Source organism: Diceros bicornis, chromosome 5 (genome assembly GCF_020826845.1).
Source record: "Diceros bicornis minor isolate mBicDic1 chromosome 5, mDicBic1.mat.cur, whole genome shotgun sequence".
NCBI lineage: Eukaryota > Metazoa > Chordata > Mammalia > Perissodactyla > Rhinocerotidae > Diceros > Diceros bicornis.
The window spans coordinates 79,972,783-79,987,560 of record NC_080744.1 but is presented as its reverse complement, the minus strand read 5'-3'; the positions used below and the strand labels follow the sequence as shown (position 1 = coordinate 79,987,560).

Genomic DNA, 14,778 nt, shown 5'->3' with positions numbered 1-14,778 from the left:
AATGTTAGCTTGAAAAATTAGATTACATAATGTGCACCTTACAGCACTATACAGGTCTGATATATAATACTGTTTTGTTTACCAACTGCTCAGGAAGCTAAATGATAAGTGTGTTGAGAAGAGACAGCATGTTTTAAATTTATTTTTAATTCCACAGCACCTAGCCAAATAAACACTCAAAAAATACTTCTTGATTGGTAGCTAAATTCTCTATTGGCATAAAGCCATTTTAATTTGGTTCTGAGCAGTAAAGTATTCCTCTCAGTTAAAATAAGAAATCCACTTGAGTCTATAAATCAGTGGAATGTCATCCCATCAAAAAAGTAATTTAACTCTAGGGGAGCAGATTATAGTGGTATAAGCCCACAGCTGAAACACTGTAAACACTATGTGATGCATTTTACTTGGGAATTTATTTTTTATGAAGATGAACAAGGCTCAATTGTCAATTAGAAGCATTAAAACAGCAATTCCTAACCTACAGTGCAAACAATAGTAGCTTCCACAACACTGAATTTCTTTGAGTTCAGAGTCCTTTGTCAGTAATCCAGTATTTAGCACTAGCTGCTGCTTTTGTGGTTGTTGGTTACTTAAAACAAATTAAGTAATGATTCCAATCTTGGAGGTAAAGTTTCAGTGTGAACTTTAGTAAAACAACCATGAAAATACCTGAGACATAACGTTATTAGAAAATAAGATTTTCTCCCATATTCAAAAAAGCTTTGCAGACTTGTATTTGAAACCTATCTTTTGAAAATAACACGTCTTAGATAATAACATCTAATAATCCTCATTTCCTAGTATTTCCCTCTTTCAATGAATAACATTTTCCCATTTAAGTCTCTTAAAACATTTGGGAAATTAAAAATTTCCCAAGCTTGTCCTCAGACATATTAGTGAATTAAGCTTTGTACATATCAGCTACTCATTCACTGTCTCCTTTCTCACTGCTCCCATCAGTGGACTGTCAGTGGGTCCAAAGTTCTTAAAAGAAGTACTAACGTTAATTAAGAAAAATGCATTTTCAGGGGTCAAAACAAGGTTACACAGAAGTGAGTACAAAGAAAGAACTTCAAAAGTCTTCCTCAGCATTTAGTGTACGTGATTTCTTGAGATTCTTCAATTTATCAATGGCAGAAGTTACTGAAATCTCTCCATGAATTTTGTTGTCCCTCGTTCGAACATTCACAGCATTATTTGTCTTTTCCTTTTCTCCAACCACTGTGGAAAAGAAAGGGAAATAAATTTTACATCAATGATTTACTAAATATTAAGTCAACAGTCACATGACACAGGTCTTACTGAGTTTTTCTTCAGTATTAATCACTGAATATTAATCTAACGACCATTAGGTCATCCTCTGATAAGTTTCTGGAGGGAAGGAATGACTTCTAATCCCATCTCTCTACTGTCCACTTGAGAGAACACCTATTGTGGTCTTGGGTTACAAATGGGAGCAGGGAGCTCTTACAGACCCCTTGACTCCACCTGGCATACTTGGTGAATCATGGACTGGCCACCAGACCCATGCCCAATGAGCCAACCAGAATATTCTGGAACGTAAGTAAAAAGTTGTTCTCTCTAGTGACCCATACCATGAGACAATGCAGGAATCTGCAGCCATGTTTCTTGCCATCCATCAAGAAAAAAATTGGTCCACAAGTAAGGGGGATAATGTAGATATTCAAGAGAAGAATAAAGAACCAGAGCAAAACAGGGACCAGGAATGGGGAGAAATAGTCCTGGTAAGGGTTGAGCTCCCCGTTCCAGTTATTCTTCTAATGGTTTGGCTGTTTAATTCTACCTTCCATGTCACGAGATACTCCAACACCCTTCCAACAAGTTCCGTCTTTGCCTAAGCTAATTTGAAATTTCTGCCACCACAAGAAGCCTGATTGAAACACACAATACCTACTACAGAGTCAACACTTTTGATGACAAACTGCTGATAGGACAACTCTATGCCTAGTTATTTTGCCTTCTACAGAATCTTGCAACTTACAAGAGATAACAGTATCATGCCTGCAGGTATATCAATATCAGTTTCTCTTTATTTTGAATAATTATTTTTTAACAATTTTGTTTATTTATTTATTTTTCCCCCCAAAGCCCCAGTAGATAGTTGTATGTCATAGTTGCACATCCTTCTAGTTCCTGTATGTGGGACGCGGCCTCAGCATGGCCGGAGAAGCGGTGCGTCGGTGTGCGCCCGGGATGCGAACCCGGGCCGCCAGCGGCGGAGTGCATGCTAAGCCATGGGGCCGGCCCTGAATAATTTTTAAAGTCAAAATTTTAGATTCTGCATCCAGTACTCATGTGCCTCAAAAACACTTTATTTTTTTGCTTAATTCTTTTCTTTTGATCATCTTAAATTTGAAAACTTTTCCACTCATTAGTTTAATCCTAAAGATTTCTAATAAGCCAGAAAAGCAAAGGAGAATATTTCAGGCCTGTCACAGGGCTGAAACATAAGTAGTATAATTCTACTGAGATCATTTTCACATTATTTTCCATTGTTAGTTTGAGATATTAATTCTTGCTAGTAATACTGTACCACAGGATTCATGTGAAACTTTATAACTGTTCTTCCAGCAAATAACAAAGAGTACCTAGGAAAAGCCTTCCTAGGAACACTACATACTCTTCTTTGTGTATAAGTATTAAACAGTCAAATTGGCATAATCAAGTAGTTATACCATATTCTTTATTTTATTTATTTATTTATTTTGCAGAGGAAGATTCACCCTGCACTGACATCTATTGCCAATCTTCCTCTTTTGTTGCTTGAGGAAGATTCGCCCTGAGCTAACATCTGTGCCAGTCTTCCTCTATTTTGTATGTGGGATGCCGCCACAGCATGGCTGGTGAGTGACGAAGGTCCACGCCAGGGATCTGAACCTGCAAACCCAGGCTGCCGAAGTGGAGCAAGCAGAACTTTAACCACTCGGTCATGGGGCAGGCCCCCACATTCTTTATTTTGCTTTTTGGAATTTAATGAAAAACAGAACAAAAAACAAGCATTTGGGAAAATATATAAAAATTTAAGTTACCCAAAATAAAATTATACTGAGCCAGCTGCGCATTTCGTATTTTCTTATTTAGTGTACAACTATGATCTAAATCAACGTCAGCCATGAATCCTTCTTCAAAAAATTCATTGGATACCTATAGGAAAATGAAACACTTTTATTATTACATTATATACAGTAGCCAGCTTCCAAGACGACCACAGGGTCCCTACCTCCTGGTATGCACACCCTTGTGCCATTCCCTCCACGTCGTGCCAGGTTGCTCTTTGTGACCAGAGAGAAGGGCAGAAGTGATGGCATGTCACTTCTGAGATTAGGTTAAAAGACTTCAGCTTTCATCTCTTTCACATCACTCCCACTGGGGGAAACCAGTGCCATGCTGGAAGGACATTAAGGCAGCCTCTGGGAAGCCTGCATGGTGAGGAATTGAGGCATCCAAGAACGACGTGAGGGAGCCCCCGAGGGCTGCGGCCTCCTGAGGCGCCCTGAGCCAGAATCACCCAGCCAAGCCCATCCCAGACTCTAACTTGCAGAAACTGTGAGATAATAAATGTTTGTTGTTTTAAGCTGCTAAGTTTTGGGGTAATTTGTTATGCAGCAATAGATAATATAAGTATTCTTCCCTAATAGAGCCATGTAGAAAAGAATAACTTAAATATGTGATGTTTTAAAATACCAATTTCTCAAAAACATTAAGAAATAAAGTAGTTATGATACAGCTACACAGACATGATTCAGGTGTTACTCCCAATTACTGAAAATATGGGTTGGTAAATTAATGTGTTAGTTATGCAATGTTTTAAGGCATGAATAATATTTCAAGTTAATGACCTTCACAGACTACATGCCAAAATGATTATGTACTTTAAATGTCTCTGATTTTACCTGAAGTGCATATTTTTCACAAGTTGGCCCCACAGGGATGACCATTACCTGACGAGGAGACAGCCAGAAAGGCCTGAAAAATATAAAAAATATGTATTTTCAAAATGACCATTTATTACATGATCAAACCAAAGATTTTTTTTTTTAAAGTAAGACTTCACAAGAGAGCACATTCAGCAGAGTGGTGTGGAAGTAAACCAAACTATATTAAGAGTTAAAAGGCAGCAGAACAGACAAAAGGGGAAATTGGGAATTTTGATAGGAAAGGGAGGGAAGAACGGGTTGGCAGACAGATGGCAGGGCTAAACAGCACTTACCATACAGCCCAGGAATTGCACTCCTGGGCATTTATCCCAGAGAAATGAAAACTTATGTAAATGAGCATGCTAATGTTCATAGCAGCTTTATTTATAATAGCCCCAAAGTGGAAATACTCCAAAATGTCCTTCAGCAGGTGAATGAGTGGTCAGACTGGTGCATCCACACCACAGAACACTATCAGCAATAAAAAGCCACCAATTACGATGCTTGAAACACCTTGGATGGATCTCAAGGGAATTCCACTGGGTGAATAAAGACAATCTCAAATGGCTGCATACTGTATGATTCCATTGATGTAACAGTCTTGAAATGACGAAATCATAGAGACAGAGAACAGATTAGTGGCTGCCAGAGGTTGGTGACAGGGTCGGGGAGGGGTGTGTGGCAATAAAATGGTAGCATAAGGAATCCTTATAAGTAACGGAACTGTCTTGTCTCCTGACTGGTTGTGGGTACATGCATCTAGACATGTGATATAGAACTAAATTCACACCCACACAAATGAGTGCATGTAAACTGGTGAGATCTGAATAAGACTTGTAGACTATATAAAGTCAGTGTTCCAGTCATGACATTGTATATAGTTTTGCAAGTTGTTACCACTGGGGAAAACTGGGTAAAGGGTGTGCTGACCTCTCTGTATTATTCTTACAACTACATGTGACTCTACAATTATCTCAAACTAAAATGCTTTTTTCTTAAAAAAAAAAAAAAAAAGATGTAAAGGTGAGTATAAGCAATGTGTGATATGGGAAGTGTTTGCCTTTCCCTCATCATGAGTATTTACTTTGAAGGTGGAAGGAAATGCAATAGATACTATTACCAGATGGCACTTTATGAATGTATGTATTTATATATTTATTCTTAAATTACAAAAGCAAAATAATACATATGATAAAAGTTATAATACATATGACAAACAGAAATACAGTGTATAAGATGAAAAGTAAATGTTTCCTTTGGAGCTCTGTCTTCACTCCATCCCCAGTCCTACTCCCCCAGGGGAGCCACATTTTAAACATTTCTATTTTTAGTTCTTGGAGAGATTTCCACCACAACTCTAGTAGGTGCCTGAACTCTTGATTTATGAACTGCAGAGAGCATGCACTGAGTCTCTGCAATGCAGGGTGGCACATTTAGTGCACTGACACCATCTCCTATCTCCCCCTCAATCTCCTGATTCCACTAGTTTTTTAGGTTGGCTTTTTTTTTTTTTTTTTACCACTTTCACCACTACTGCTCTAGTATAAGACACTACCATCTCTTACCTATGTTAGACTATTCGAAACAGAATCAACTAGAAAGAAATATAAACATGTTAATTCATACTTAGGTAGCATACATATTCATATCTATACTTTTGGCTTATCTGTAACTTTAATAGCTTAGCCACCTTATGACACCTAAGGATATTTTTCTAAAATCACAAATAAAATCTCAGGAATATGCACAGACTCTAGCTACCTAGGACCTTTTGAAGAACCTCTGTTTGGGAAATTTCCTACCTTGTGTTTCCTGCTCAGAAATTTGCTTTGCTAGCCTCCCTAGACACGAATATTAGTGTCCATGCATGTGATCAACCATGAACAAGCATGGTACGTTGATTTGGGATGGAGTGGCACACAGAAGGAGGCACTACGTGGATTCAGTTCTGGCAAGGGTGATGCAGAGACACGGAGCTTCAGGGGGAACCTGTCACAGTGACTCTAGCAGTAGCATCCAGTGCCCAGTGTCAACCGTGGGAGCTGCAGGGACTTTGCAGTGGGGCCAGTAGGTCCTGAAGACAGAACTAAACTGCATGAGCAGATGCTCAGTCAATTTCTTCAAAATGGGAAGGGGGGCAAAAACTTCACAAGTGGTTGCTGGTTGGCAGCATTTCCACATGCTGTAGGATGCACCATCACAAGATGTGCCATAGGCCAGCTGGTGCCTTGACTGCACTTCTCAGGGCACGGTAATAACTAGCAAATCCCATAATGTCGGCTCAGTGCCTTATTTCTTTTGCTGTAAGATTACTTCCATGGTCAGAAGCATTGTTGTACTTCTGACAGCGAATAAGGCTCAGAAAGGATCTATATGGTGCTGCAGGCAGAGGGGTGGCAGGAAAGAATGAGGGATCAGGAGTGATCACTACTGATGACAAACCGAGTCCTCAGAAGAGGTGTAGCCAGATGGAACTTGGTGAGGTCCATGTTGTTGAGCCATGCATGCCCCCTAGTGGCCACTTTGTTCATGAACAACTGAGCAATCACTAGGGCAAGAAGGAAGCTGACGATATAACAGGATGGGTCCTCTTGTATTTGAACACTGAAACACTCCACACAGTGAGGGCCTCTGGGTGAGCAATACCACCTTCGTGGCCCATTCTGAGCGATCATCCACGTTCCTCTCCCCGAAATCTACTTGTCATCTATTTTCCAATCTAATTACTTCTAAGTCTCTGACCCTGAGGCCAAAGCAATAACCAGAGCCCATGCATCAATGTAACTCCATACCTCTGGCCATTTTTCTTTCAGGCGAAGAGGACTAAAAAGACATACCGCTCAAAATCCTGCACTCGAGGGCATTTCCCTTCCCCACTTCATCCCTAAATGGGGCTGTGCTACTGTAGCTGTCATCTTTGGGTTTGTGCCAGCGTGTTGGTCAGAGCCATTGGTGAACCAAATTTACACATTTTCTTCATTAGTCAATGGTCATAAGGCCCCCAGGAGGTTTCCAAGACGCAGTACCCTGGGAGTGTGGGCCATATATTTGCCAGACAGCAACTAGATTTTTGAAGGGCTTGAAGTAGGTAAAAAGATAACTCTTTAATTCTACTGAGTTCCCCAAAAGGTAAATGATACAGTTTTATGCCACTTTGCCTTTGTTTTCTGATCAGGCAAATGCAACAAGAATTTTTTACCTGCTGTTTGGATACTTGCTAATTATAAGGCAGGAGCCACCAATTTTTTCATACTAATTTTATCTTGTTAGACATGATTTTTAAGAATAATAGACATATAGTTTTTCTTTTCCATATCACTTACCATTTTCCCCCATAGTTTTCTGAAAGAATGGCTATCATTCTTTCCACTGATCCCAAAATGGCTCGATGAATGATCACAGGGTTCTTCTTATCATCCCCATCCTTACTAAAAAATGAAAATTATACATGTAAGTATCTTCTTAAGATTCAGTAATAATTTTATCTTCTTACCTTATATTTAAAAGTTATTTTCCTAAACTAGGTAAAACAATGGATTCCTCACAAATCATCTTTAAGCATATAATGTCCCATTTATTAGAAATAAAGGTTTTTTCTTTCAAATTAAGATATCTTTTACAAATCAAAGGGAAATGAAATACAATACATTATCTAGGAAAAACCAAGGTGATATTAGACCACTATCTCTATTACAAGTCTACTGATTATCCTTATTCTAAACTATTGGCTTAGATCAGTTTACTAATATTGACAGGCAATCTTGCAAATCATAATTTTTTAAAATTAACTTTATTTTGAACTATGGCTTACTTCACCAGTACATTATTCAATGGTGTCAAAGATATTGAAAAAAAAAAACAGGTTTCTGTATCTAAATTCTCATTTTCTCATAAACACTAAAAAGGAATCATGAGATGAATTGTTTTGTGAGTTATAAAGATAGAAAATGAAATAAAAAAAAATTTTCACTGCTGTAATTAGTGAAGTTGAATGTCATTTTACATGTTTAATGATTATATTTCTTTTTCTTCAATTGCCTACTTGTGCCCTTTGTCCATTCACTAGTGGAAATTTGGGGGGGGTGTAATTAACTTGTAAACATGCATGTGTAAATGTATATTTTGTATATATATTGTAAACAAACATATGAAGACATGTTAAGGAAATTAACTCCTTTTCTAATATGGAAAATTGAAAATACTTTTTTCCAAGTTTATTTATTTACTTGTCCTTTGCCTGTTTCGGTACTATCTTTTCTATCATAAGATTTTAATTTTGGAGAAGTGAAAGCCTGCCTATCTTTTTCTTTATGAATTTTAACATTAATGTTATATAAATAAAGAACTTTCTCTCCCCAACATAATAAAAAGATTCACCTACATTTTCTCCTACTACCTTGCTGGATTTTTAAAAAATAGTTTATCCAGCTATAATTAACTTTGATATATAGAATGAAATATGGAATTTCACATTTTCCCTCCAAATGGATAGCCAATTGTCCCAATGTCATATATTGAACCCACCCCCACCCCACAGATTTGAAATGTCTCACTTCTCATGTATTATATTCTCTCATAAGTCTATATCAGGGCTTCATTGCTTCCTTTATAAATACCACTATTTTTTTTCTAATTTAAAAAATTTATTGTGATATATATCATTTGTGGTGAAGACTGTTTAAAACATTTATGTCTACTTTAAAGAATATTTTTTTAAAATTGTGCTAAAAAATATAATATTACCAGAACTTTAAAATGGACTCCTCCCCAATCACATCCCCCTACCCTCTCATCCTTGTTTTTCTTTGGGGTTTTACTACCATTTATTTTCTAAGAAAACCGAGCAACAAGTACACGCACGCCCAGCTGTGTGACGTTGGGGTAGGACCTCCACTGTTGGGGGGAGACTCCCCAGAGAAGAGGCACTGAATGGAGTCCTGGACTCTCTTCCTGAGAGTTTACAGGAGCCCCTTCCCGGTGAGTCAGCGTGAGTCCAGGAGAACGCAGGCTCACCACAGTCAACACACCTGGCAGGGCACTGGTGTGGACCAGGTCAGGTCATCCCACAGTAGTACGGTGAGGGAAGTGGCCATCAGTATCATCTGCTTCTAAGATCACTAGCAATCTCTAAAGCTGAGGCGGGCCAAAGCAGAGAGCTCTGGGTTCTTCTCACAGTATTTTGACTATAGATTTAGAGGAGTATTTTTGGACATCTCTCCCACAAACTTTATTTGTTTTGTTTTGTGACTGTCTTGTTTTCTCAAAACAAGACTGTTTCTCAGAACAAACTGTTCTGTTTGCTAATCTTTGTTCTTTTATTTTTAAAACACTTTATTAGAGAACATTGAAAACATAAACAAAAATAGAGAGAATAGTATAATGAACTTGCCGATATCCCTCTCCCAGCTTCACCAAATGTCAACTCACAGCCAATCCTGTTTGATCCAAATGCATCCCATTCCTGACACTATCCACAACCCCACTGTAAACCTCACTTTTCAAAATGTTCCTGATATCTGTTCCAGAAGTCCACTGGTCAAATTCCCTTTACAGACCTGAAATCTTCACGAAATGCACCTTACATTTAATGATTCCCTCCTTTCTTTCAGAAACAGTTGGAAAAAGCAAATTATGACTATTAATTGTAATGAAGTAAGTCACGCCAAGATCTGTGCACTTCTCTCAGACAGATAAATTTCACGTTATTGCAATAAATGTAATATGCAATGCTGACAAAGTTCTTCTGAGAAAGTTTTATCTAAAAATTGTACCAGCTAGCTACTACTAAAACACACACACAAAGCAAACAAACAAAAAGAGAGAGACCCATTCATTAAACTCACTTCAAATGAGTTATAACTGGATATTGTCATTGTCAGTTATTTCTAAAGCCATTACAGACTGGCTGCGGGCCAAGCCTCTGTCTAGATCCCACAGAAAGCTTTGGGGTGGGGGGAGGTGGCTGAGTGCAGTCCTGCTCAGATATATGAACAAATAATTCATTCCACAAACTGAAACCAGCATGGTATATTCCTGACTGTTACATATGTTGTTTCTGTGTAGGGAATGAAAGAGAAGCAGGGTGATCCTTTCACAGGCCCCTGAGTACCAGAAATTTCTGTCCCACCATTTATTTTAAAAGAATTTAAATCAGGTCTAGCCTTAAGAAGGGCAAATAGTGACCTAAACTATGCTTACACATCTATACTTTCACATAAACATTAGAATTAACATCAAATTCCCCCCAAATAATCCCAGGTGATTTAGTTGGAATTACATTAGTTTTATAGATAAATTTGAAGAGAATTAAATCTTCATAATATTGATTCTTCCCATTCCAAGAATGTGGCATGAATCTTCATTTAAACAATTCTTTTTTTATGGCCTGTGATAAAATTTTATGGTGTATTGTATACTTCATATAAATATTATATATTTGTTATTACATTTATTCCTAGATATTTTGCATTTTATCATTGTTGCTTCTAAAATGCCTTTTCCATTGCATTTCCTAGCAGATTAGTGCTAATATGTATGAAAGCAAATTGATTTTTTCCATTTTTCCCTTATGCTAGCAACTTTACTTAACTCTAGGTTAGTTTTGATTTTTCTCCATTTGATTCTGTTGCATTTCTAGACAGCTTAACATCTACAAATAACGATAATTTTATCACTTTATTTCAAATATTTGTACTCCCAAAACAATTTTAAGTAACAGTACAAACAGCAAGCATATTCACCTTCTTCCCAACTCAACTAAGTTGAGATGTCATTGTTGTTTTCTCATAAATATTCTCTATCATAATAAGGAAATTCCTTTCTGTTCATCTCACTTCACAGGGATGAATGTTAAATTTTATTCAGTGCCTTTCAGCATTGTTGAATGTAATGAATGACAATAACATATTTCTTAATGCTAAACCACTCCTGCCTTCTTAGGAAAAAACGGTACTTGATCATGGTAATGACCTTGATGCTCCCCTCATACCTAAGCCATGAACAGATCACATCAGTTCTACCTCGAAAACACACCCCAAATATCTCCACTTTCTTCCTCTCTGTTAGTACCACCTTGTTTAGTCATCATCTCTTACCTGGTCTACGGACCACTGCTGCTACTTTTGCTCCCCTTCTCTCCACATTCCACACAAAACCTAGGATGGATGGATTGATGGCTTGGCTGATCTGCTTCTCCTCCACACCCTCCTTGGATGTAGTGTTCAAATTTTGTTGAACAAGTTGGGTTATTTCAGCATAAAGTCCCCCACCTCTCATTCTTTTTGTTCACTTTAGTAGGTTTTGGGGAAAGATGGTCTTGAAAATATGAACTTAAGACACCATCTTTCCCCAAAGGCCCAAATTTATTTTTGAAAGGTCTGTGCTTTCCTCCTTCGTTCTCTGAGCATTTTTATTATTCTCATGTCTTGGTGTAATTCTCTGTATGTAATACTTCAATTATTCCTTCAGCTCTTTAACTTCTCCCAGGCCTAACTCTTGGTGTAGTTCTGTAACTAGTAATCAAAACAGAAGATGGACAATCTAAAATAAAATAATATTTTTGTTGCTTGGACATAAATTGAAATCAATCCATAAAATCATACACTCTGGGAAAATGGTGGTTGTTCATTTATTATAAGAATCTTATTAGGAAAATATTCTATTAAAAATTATTGGATTTAAAACATGCCAATAATTTTTCCTTTTTTGCGTTTATTAACAATGTTGAGTGAAAGAGAACTCAACACATTATCTAATCAACACTACATCTAAAATTGGACACGGTGAGTAGAGGAGAGTTTAAAGGAATGTTGTGATTTTGTGTAATTCAGATCAGGGGAATGGTCTTTAAAAAGAAGTTGGTTCCAGGCAAAAGGAAGTAAGAATTCTCCACCCTCACTCTCTCGCTAAATGCAATCACAGACCCTGGAGAGAATGCAAGCAGCAGCTATCTGAAGACTCTGAAAAGTGAATCGTGACAGGTGGATTGCCAAAGAAGACCAGAATTTGAAGTACCACCAAACCAGCAGTTAGTTGTCTGTAATTTTGTCTTCCAGTATTGTGTGGCCTGGACTCAAAGGCAGCTCCATCGAGAAATACACACCAGATGCAGACAGGAAAAGCTTCAAGAGAAATCCTTACTTTCTGGCCAAGAGCCAGAAAAATAACTCCTAAGTTTCAGAAAGAGTGGGGGTGGAGGAAATCCTGGTTGGTTTTTTCCCTGTTCTCTTCTCTTCAGCCCCTAGGCATTCCCACAGTGGCAAAAAGACTAATCAGGTATCTAAATCTTTGAGGAAGGGAATCCTTCTGTCTGACCAGAAGGGCTACGATCCCAAGTATATGGGGTGAATCTCTGCTGCTTTTTCTCTCTCTCTCTCTGGCCTCCTGATGCTTTGTCTCTGACACAGATGTAGTCATGGAAAGAGCATGGCAGAGTGGGGAAGCTAAAGCCCCAGCTTTCTGGCCACAGGACTGCAGAAAGAGAATTCAGGGAACCAAAAAGTATCAGGGAAATCAGAGAGAGTAGAGAGCACAAAAGAACTATCCCATAAAGTAGTGTATAAACTCACCTGGCCTCACTTCTGAATTGCATATGCATAGATCTGACCTTAAACAGCATACAAAAGGCTTGAGAACTGAACTATGGAACTTGGCCACTGGGTGGCACAGAAGGTGAGTTGGAAATTACAGCCTGAATCTAACCAGGCAGACTGACTACTAAAAAAGAATCAACAATCTCCTTAGGATTTAAACAAGACCAAGCATCTCAAAACATGATATTAAAAATATTTGGGATGCAATCCAAAACTACTCAGCATATTAATCACCAGGAAAATCTCAACTTATGAGAGAAAAGACAAACAAGAGATTCCAAAAGGAAGAGGACACAGATGATGGAATTATCAAAGACTATAAAGCATCTATTATAACCATGCTCCAACAAGTAAAGGTGAACACACTTGAAATGACTGGAAAGATAAAAGTCTTAGCAAAGAAATAAAAGATACAAAGAAAAGAAATTGTAGAACTAAAAAATATAACATGGAAATAAAAAATTCACTGGATGAACACAATAACAAAGGAGATGATGGAAAAGAGTCAGTGAACTAGAAAAAGAGTCAGTGAACTTAAAAACATATGAATAGAAAGTACCCAATCTGAAATATATATGGAAGAAAAAGTCAAAAAAATATAAAAAGAACCTCAGAAAACTGTGGAACAATAACAAAAGACCTAATGTTCATGTCATCTGGGTCCCAAAAGGAGATGGGAAATTGTACAGAAAAACTATGAACTATGAAAAAAAAAATGACTGAAAACTATTTAATTTTGGCAAAAGATATAAACTTACAGATTCAAGAAGTTTAGGGGCCAGCCCCGTGGCTTAGTGGTTAAGTGCGTGTGCTCCGCTACTGGCGGCCCGGGTTCGGATCCCGGGCGCGCACCGACGCACCACTTCTCCGGCCACGCTGAGGTCGCATCCCACATACAGCAACTAGAAGGATGTGCAACTATGACATACAACTATCTACTGGGGCTTTGGGGAGGGGGGGAAAGGAGGAGGATTGGCAATAGATGTTAGCTCAGAGCCAGTCCTCCTCAGCAAAAAGAGGAGGATTAGCATGGATGTTAGCTCAGGGCTGATCTTCCTCAAAAAAAATAATAATAATAATTAATTAAAAAATTTAAAAAAGAAGTTTAGCAAACTCCAAACAAGATAAACTCAAATCCACACTCAGACACATCATAATCAAACTGCTGAAAATTAAGACAAAGAAAACCATATTGAAAGCAGCAAGAGAAAAATGAAATATAACATTTAGGGGCAAAATAACTCAAATTACTGCAGATTTCTCATCAGAAACAATGAGGCCAGAAAGACGTGAAACAATATTTTCAAAGTTCTGAAAGTAAGTAACTATCAACCCAGAGTTCTATAGTCAAAGAAAATATCCTTTAGGAATGAAGGTGAAAATGAAGACATTCTCAGATGAAGGAAAACTAAGACAATTCATCACGAGCAGACCTGCTTTACAGGAATTGTTAACGAAAACACTTCAGATGTAAGAGAAATGACACCAAAGAGAAACCTGGAACATCAGGAATGAAGGAAGAGCAATAGAAATTGTAAATATCGGGGTAAATATAATATTCTCCTCCTAAGTTCCTTAAAACATGTACAATGGTGGAAAGCAAAAGTTATGCTATTGCTCGATGAAGGTTTCATTATATGTAAAATGTAATATGTACAACAACTATAACTTGAAAGGGGGATGGTGAAGGGATCTTGCACGGGAGTAAGGTTTCTACATTTCATTTAAAGTCATACAATATTAATTCTAAGTAGACTGTAAAAAAGAAAGTACCTATATTGTAATTCCTAGAGCAACCACTAAAAAACTATACAAAGGGATATAGTCAAAAACTCAATAGCTAAATTTAAATGTAATACTAAAATATATTCAAATAATACAAAATAAAGTAGGAAAAGGGAAATAGAAGGATGCAAAAGACAGGGAACAAACAAATAACAAAATGGTAGGCCTAAATCTAAACATAGCTCTTCATTTCTAAATATCATTCTCCAGTATTATATTTATTGTATTTTTGAGTTCTAAAATTTCCATTTTTCACTGGAAAAATGACTGATTTACAAGCCAGGTCAGGGAAAATACAAAATGAGCCTACAGCACCTTATAGTGCCAGTGAGCAAAGAAGTGCTTGCAAAAAAAAAGGAAAAAGAGAAAAGGATGGAGTATGTCAAAGGGCACAGCAGCCAACATGAAAGAGCGCCCACTGGCAAAGGCTTGAGCAAGAAAACTTTTAAATGTACTATTTTATT

General features: G+C 37.5%; 1 protein-coding gene across 2 annotated transcripts in view; it reads right to left on the bottom strand.

The window, feature by feature from the left end:
- Positions 1-132: 132 nt before the first annotated feature.
- The window catches only part of TARS3 (threonyl-tRNA synthetase 3), a 62,912-nt gene continuing 48,266 nt past the window's right edge, over positions 133-14,778 (bottom strand). The window contains exons 16-19 of one of the 2 annotated variants that reach the window (XM_058542297.1): positions 7,262-7,366; positions 3,915-3,987; positions 3,051-3,165; positions 133-1,221 (exon numbers count right to left, since the gene is read on the bottom strand). In XM_058542297.1, the coding sequence (XP_058398280.1) occupies positions 1,073-1,221; positions 3,051-3,165; positions 3,915-3,987; positions 7,262-7,366 (442 nt within the window). In that variant the 3' untranslated portion in view covers positions 133-1,072. The remainder of the gene's footprint in view (positions 1,222-3,050; positions 3,166-3,914; positions 3,988-7,261; positions 7,367-14,778) is intronic. The other variant, XM_058542298.1, reaches the window with a different exon arrangement.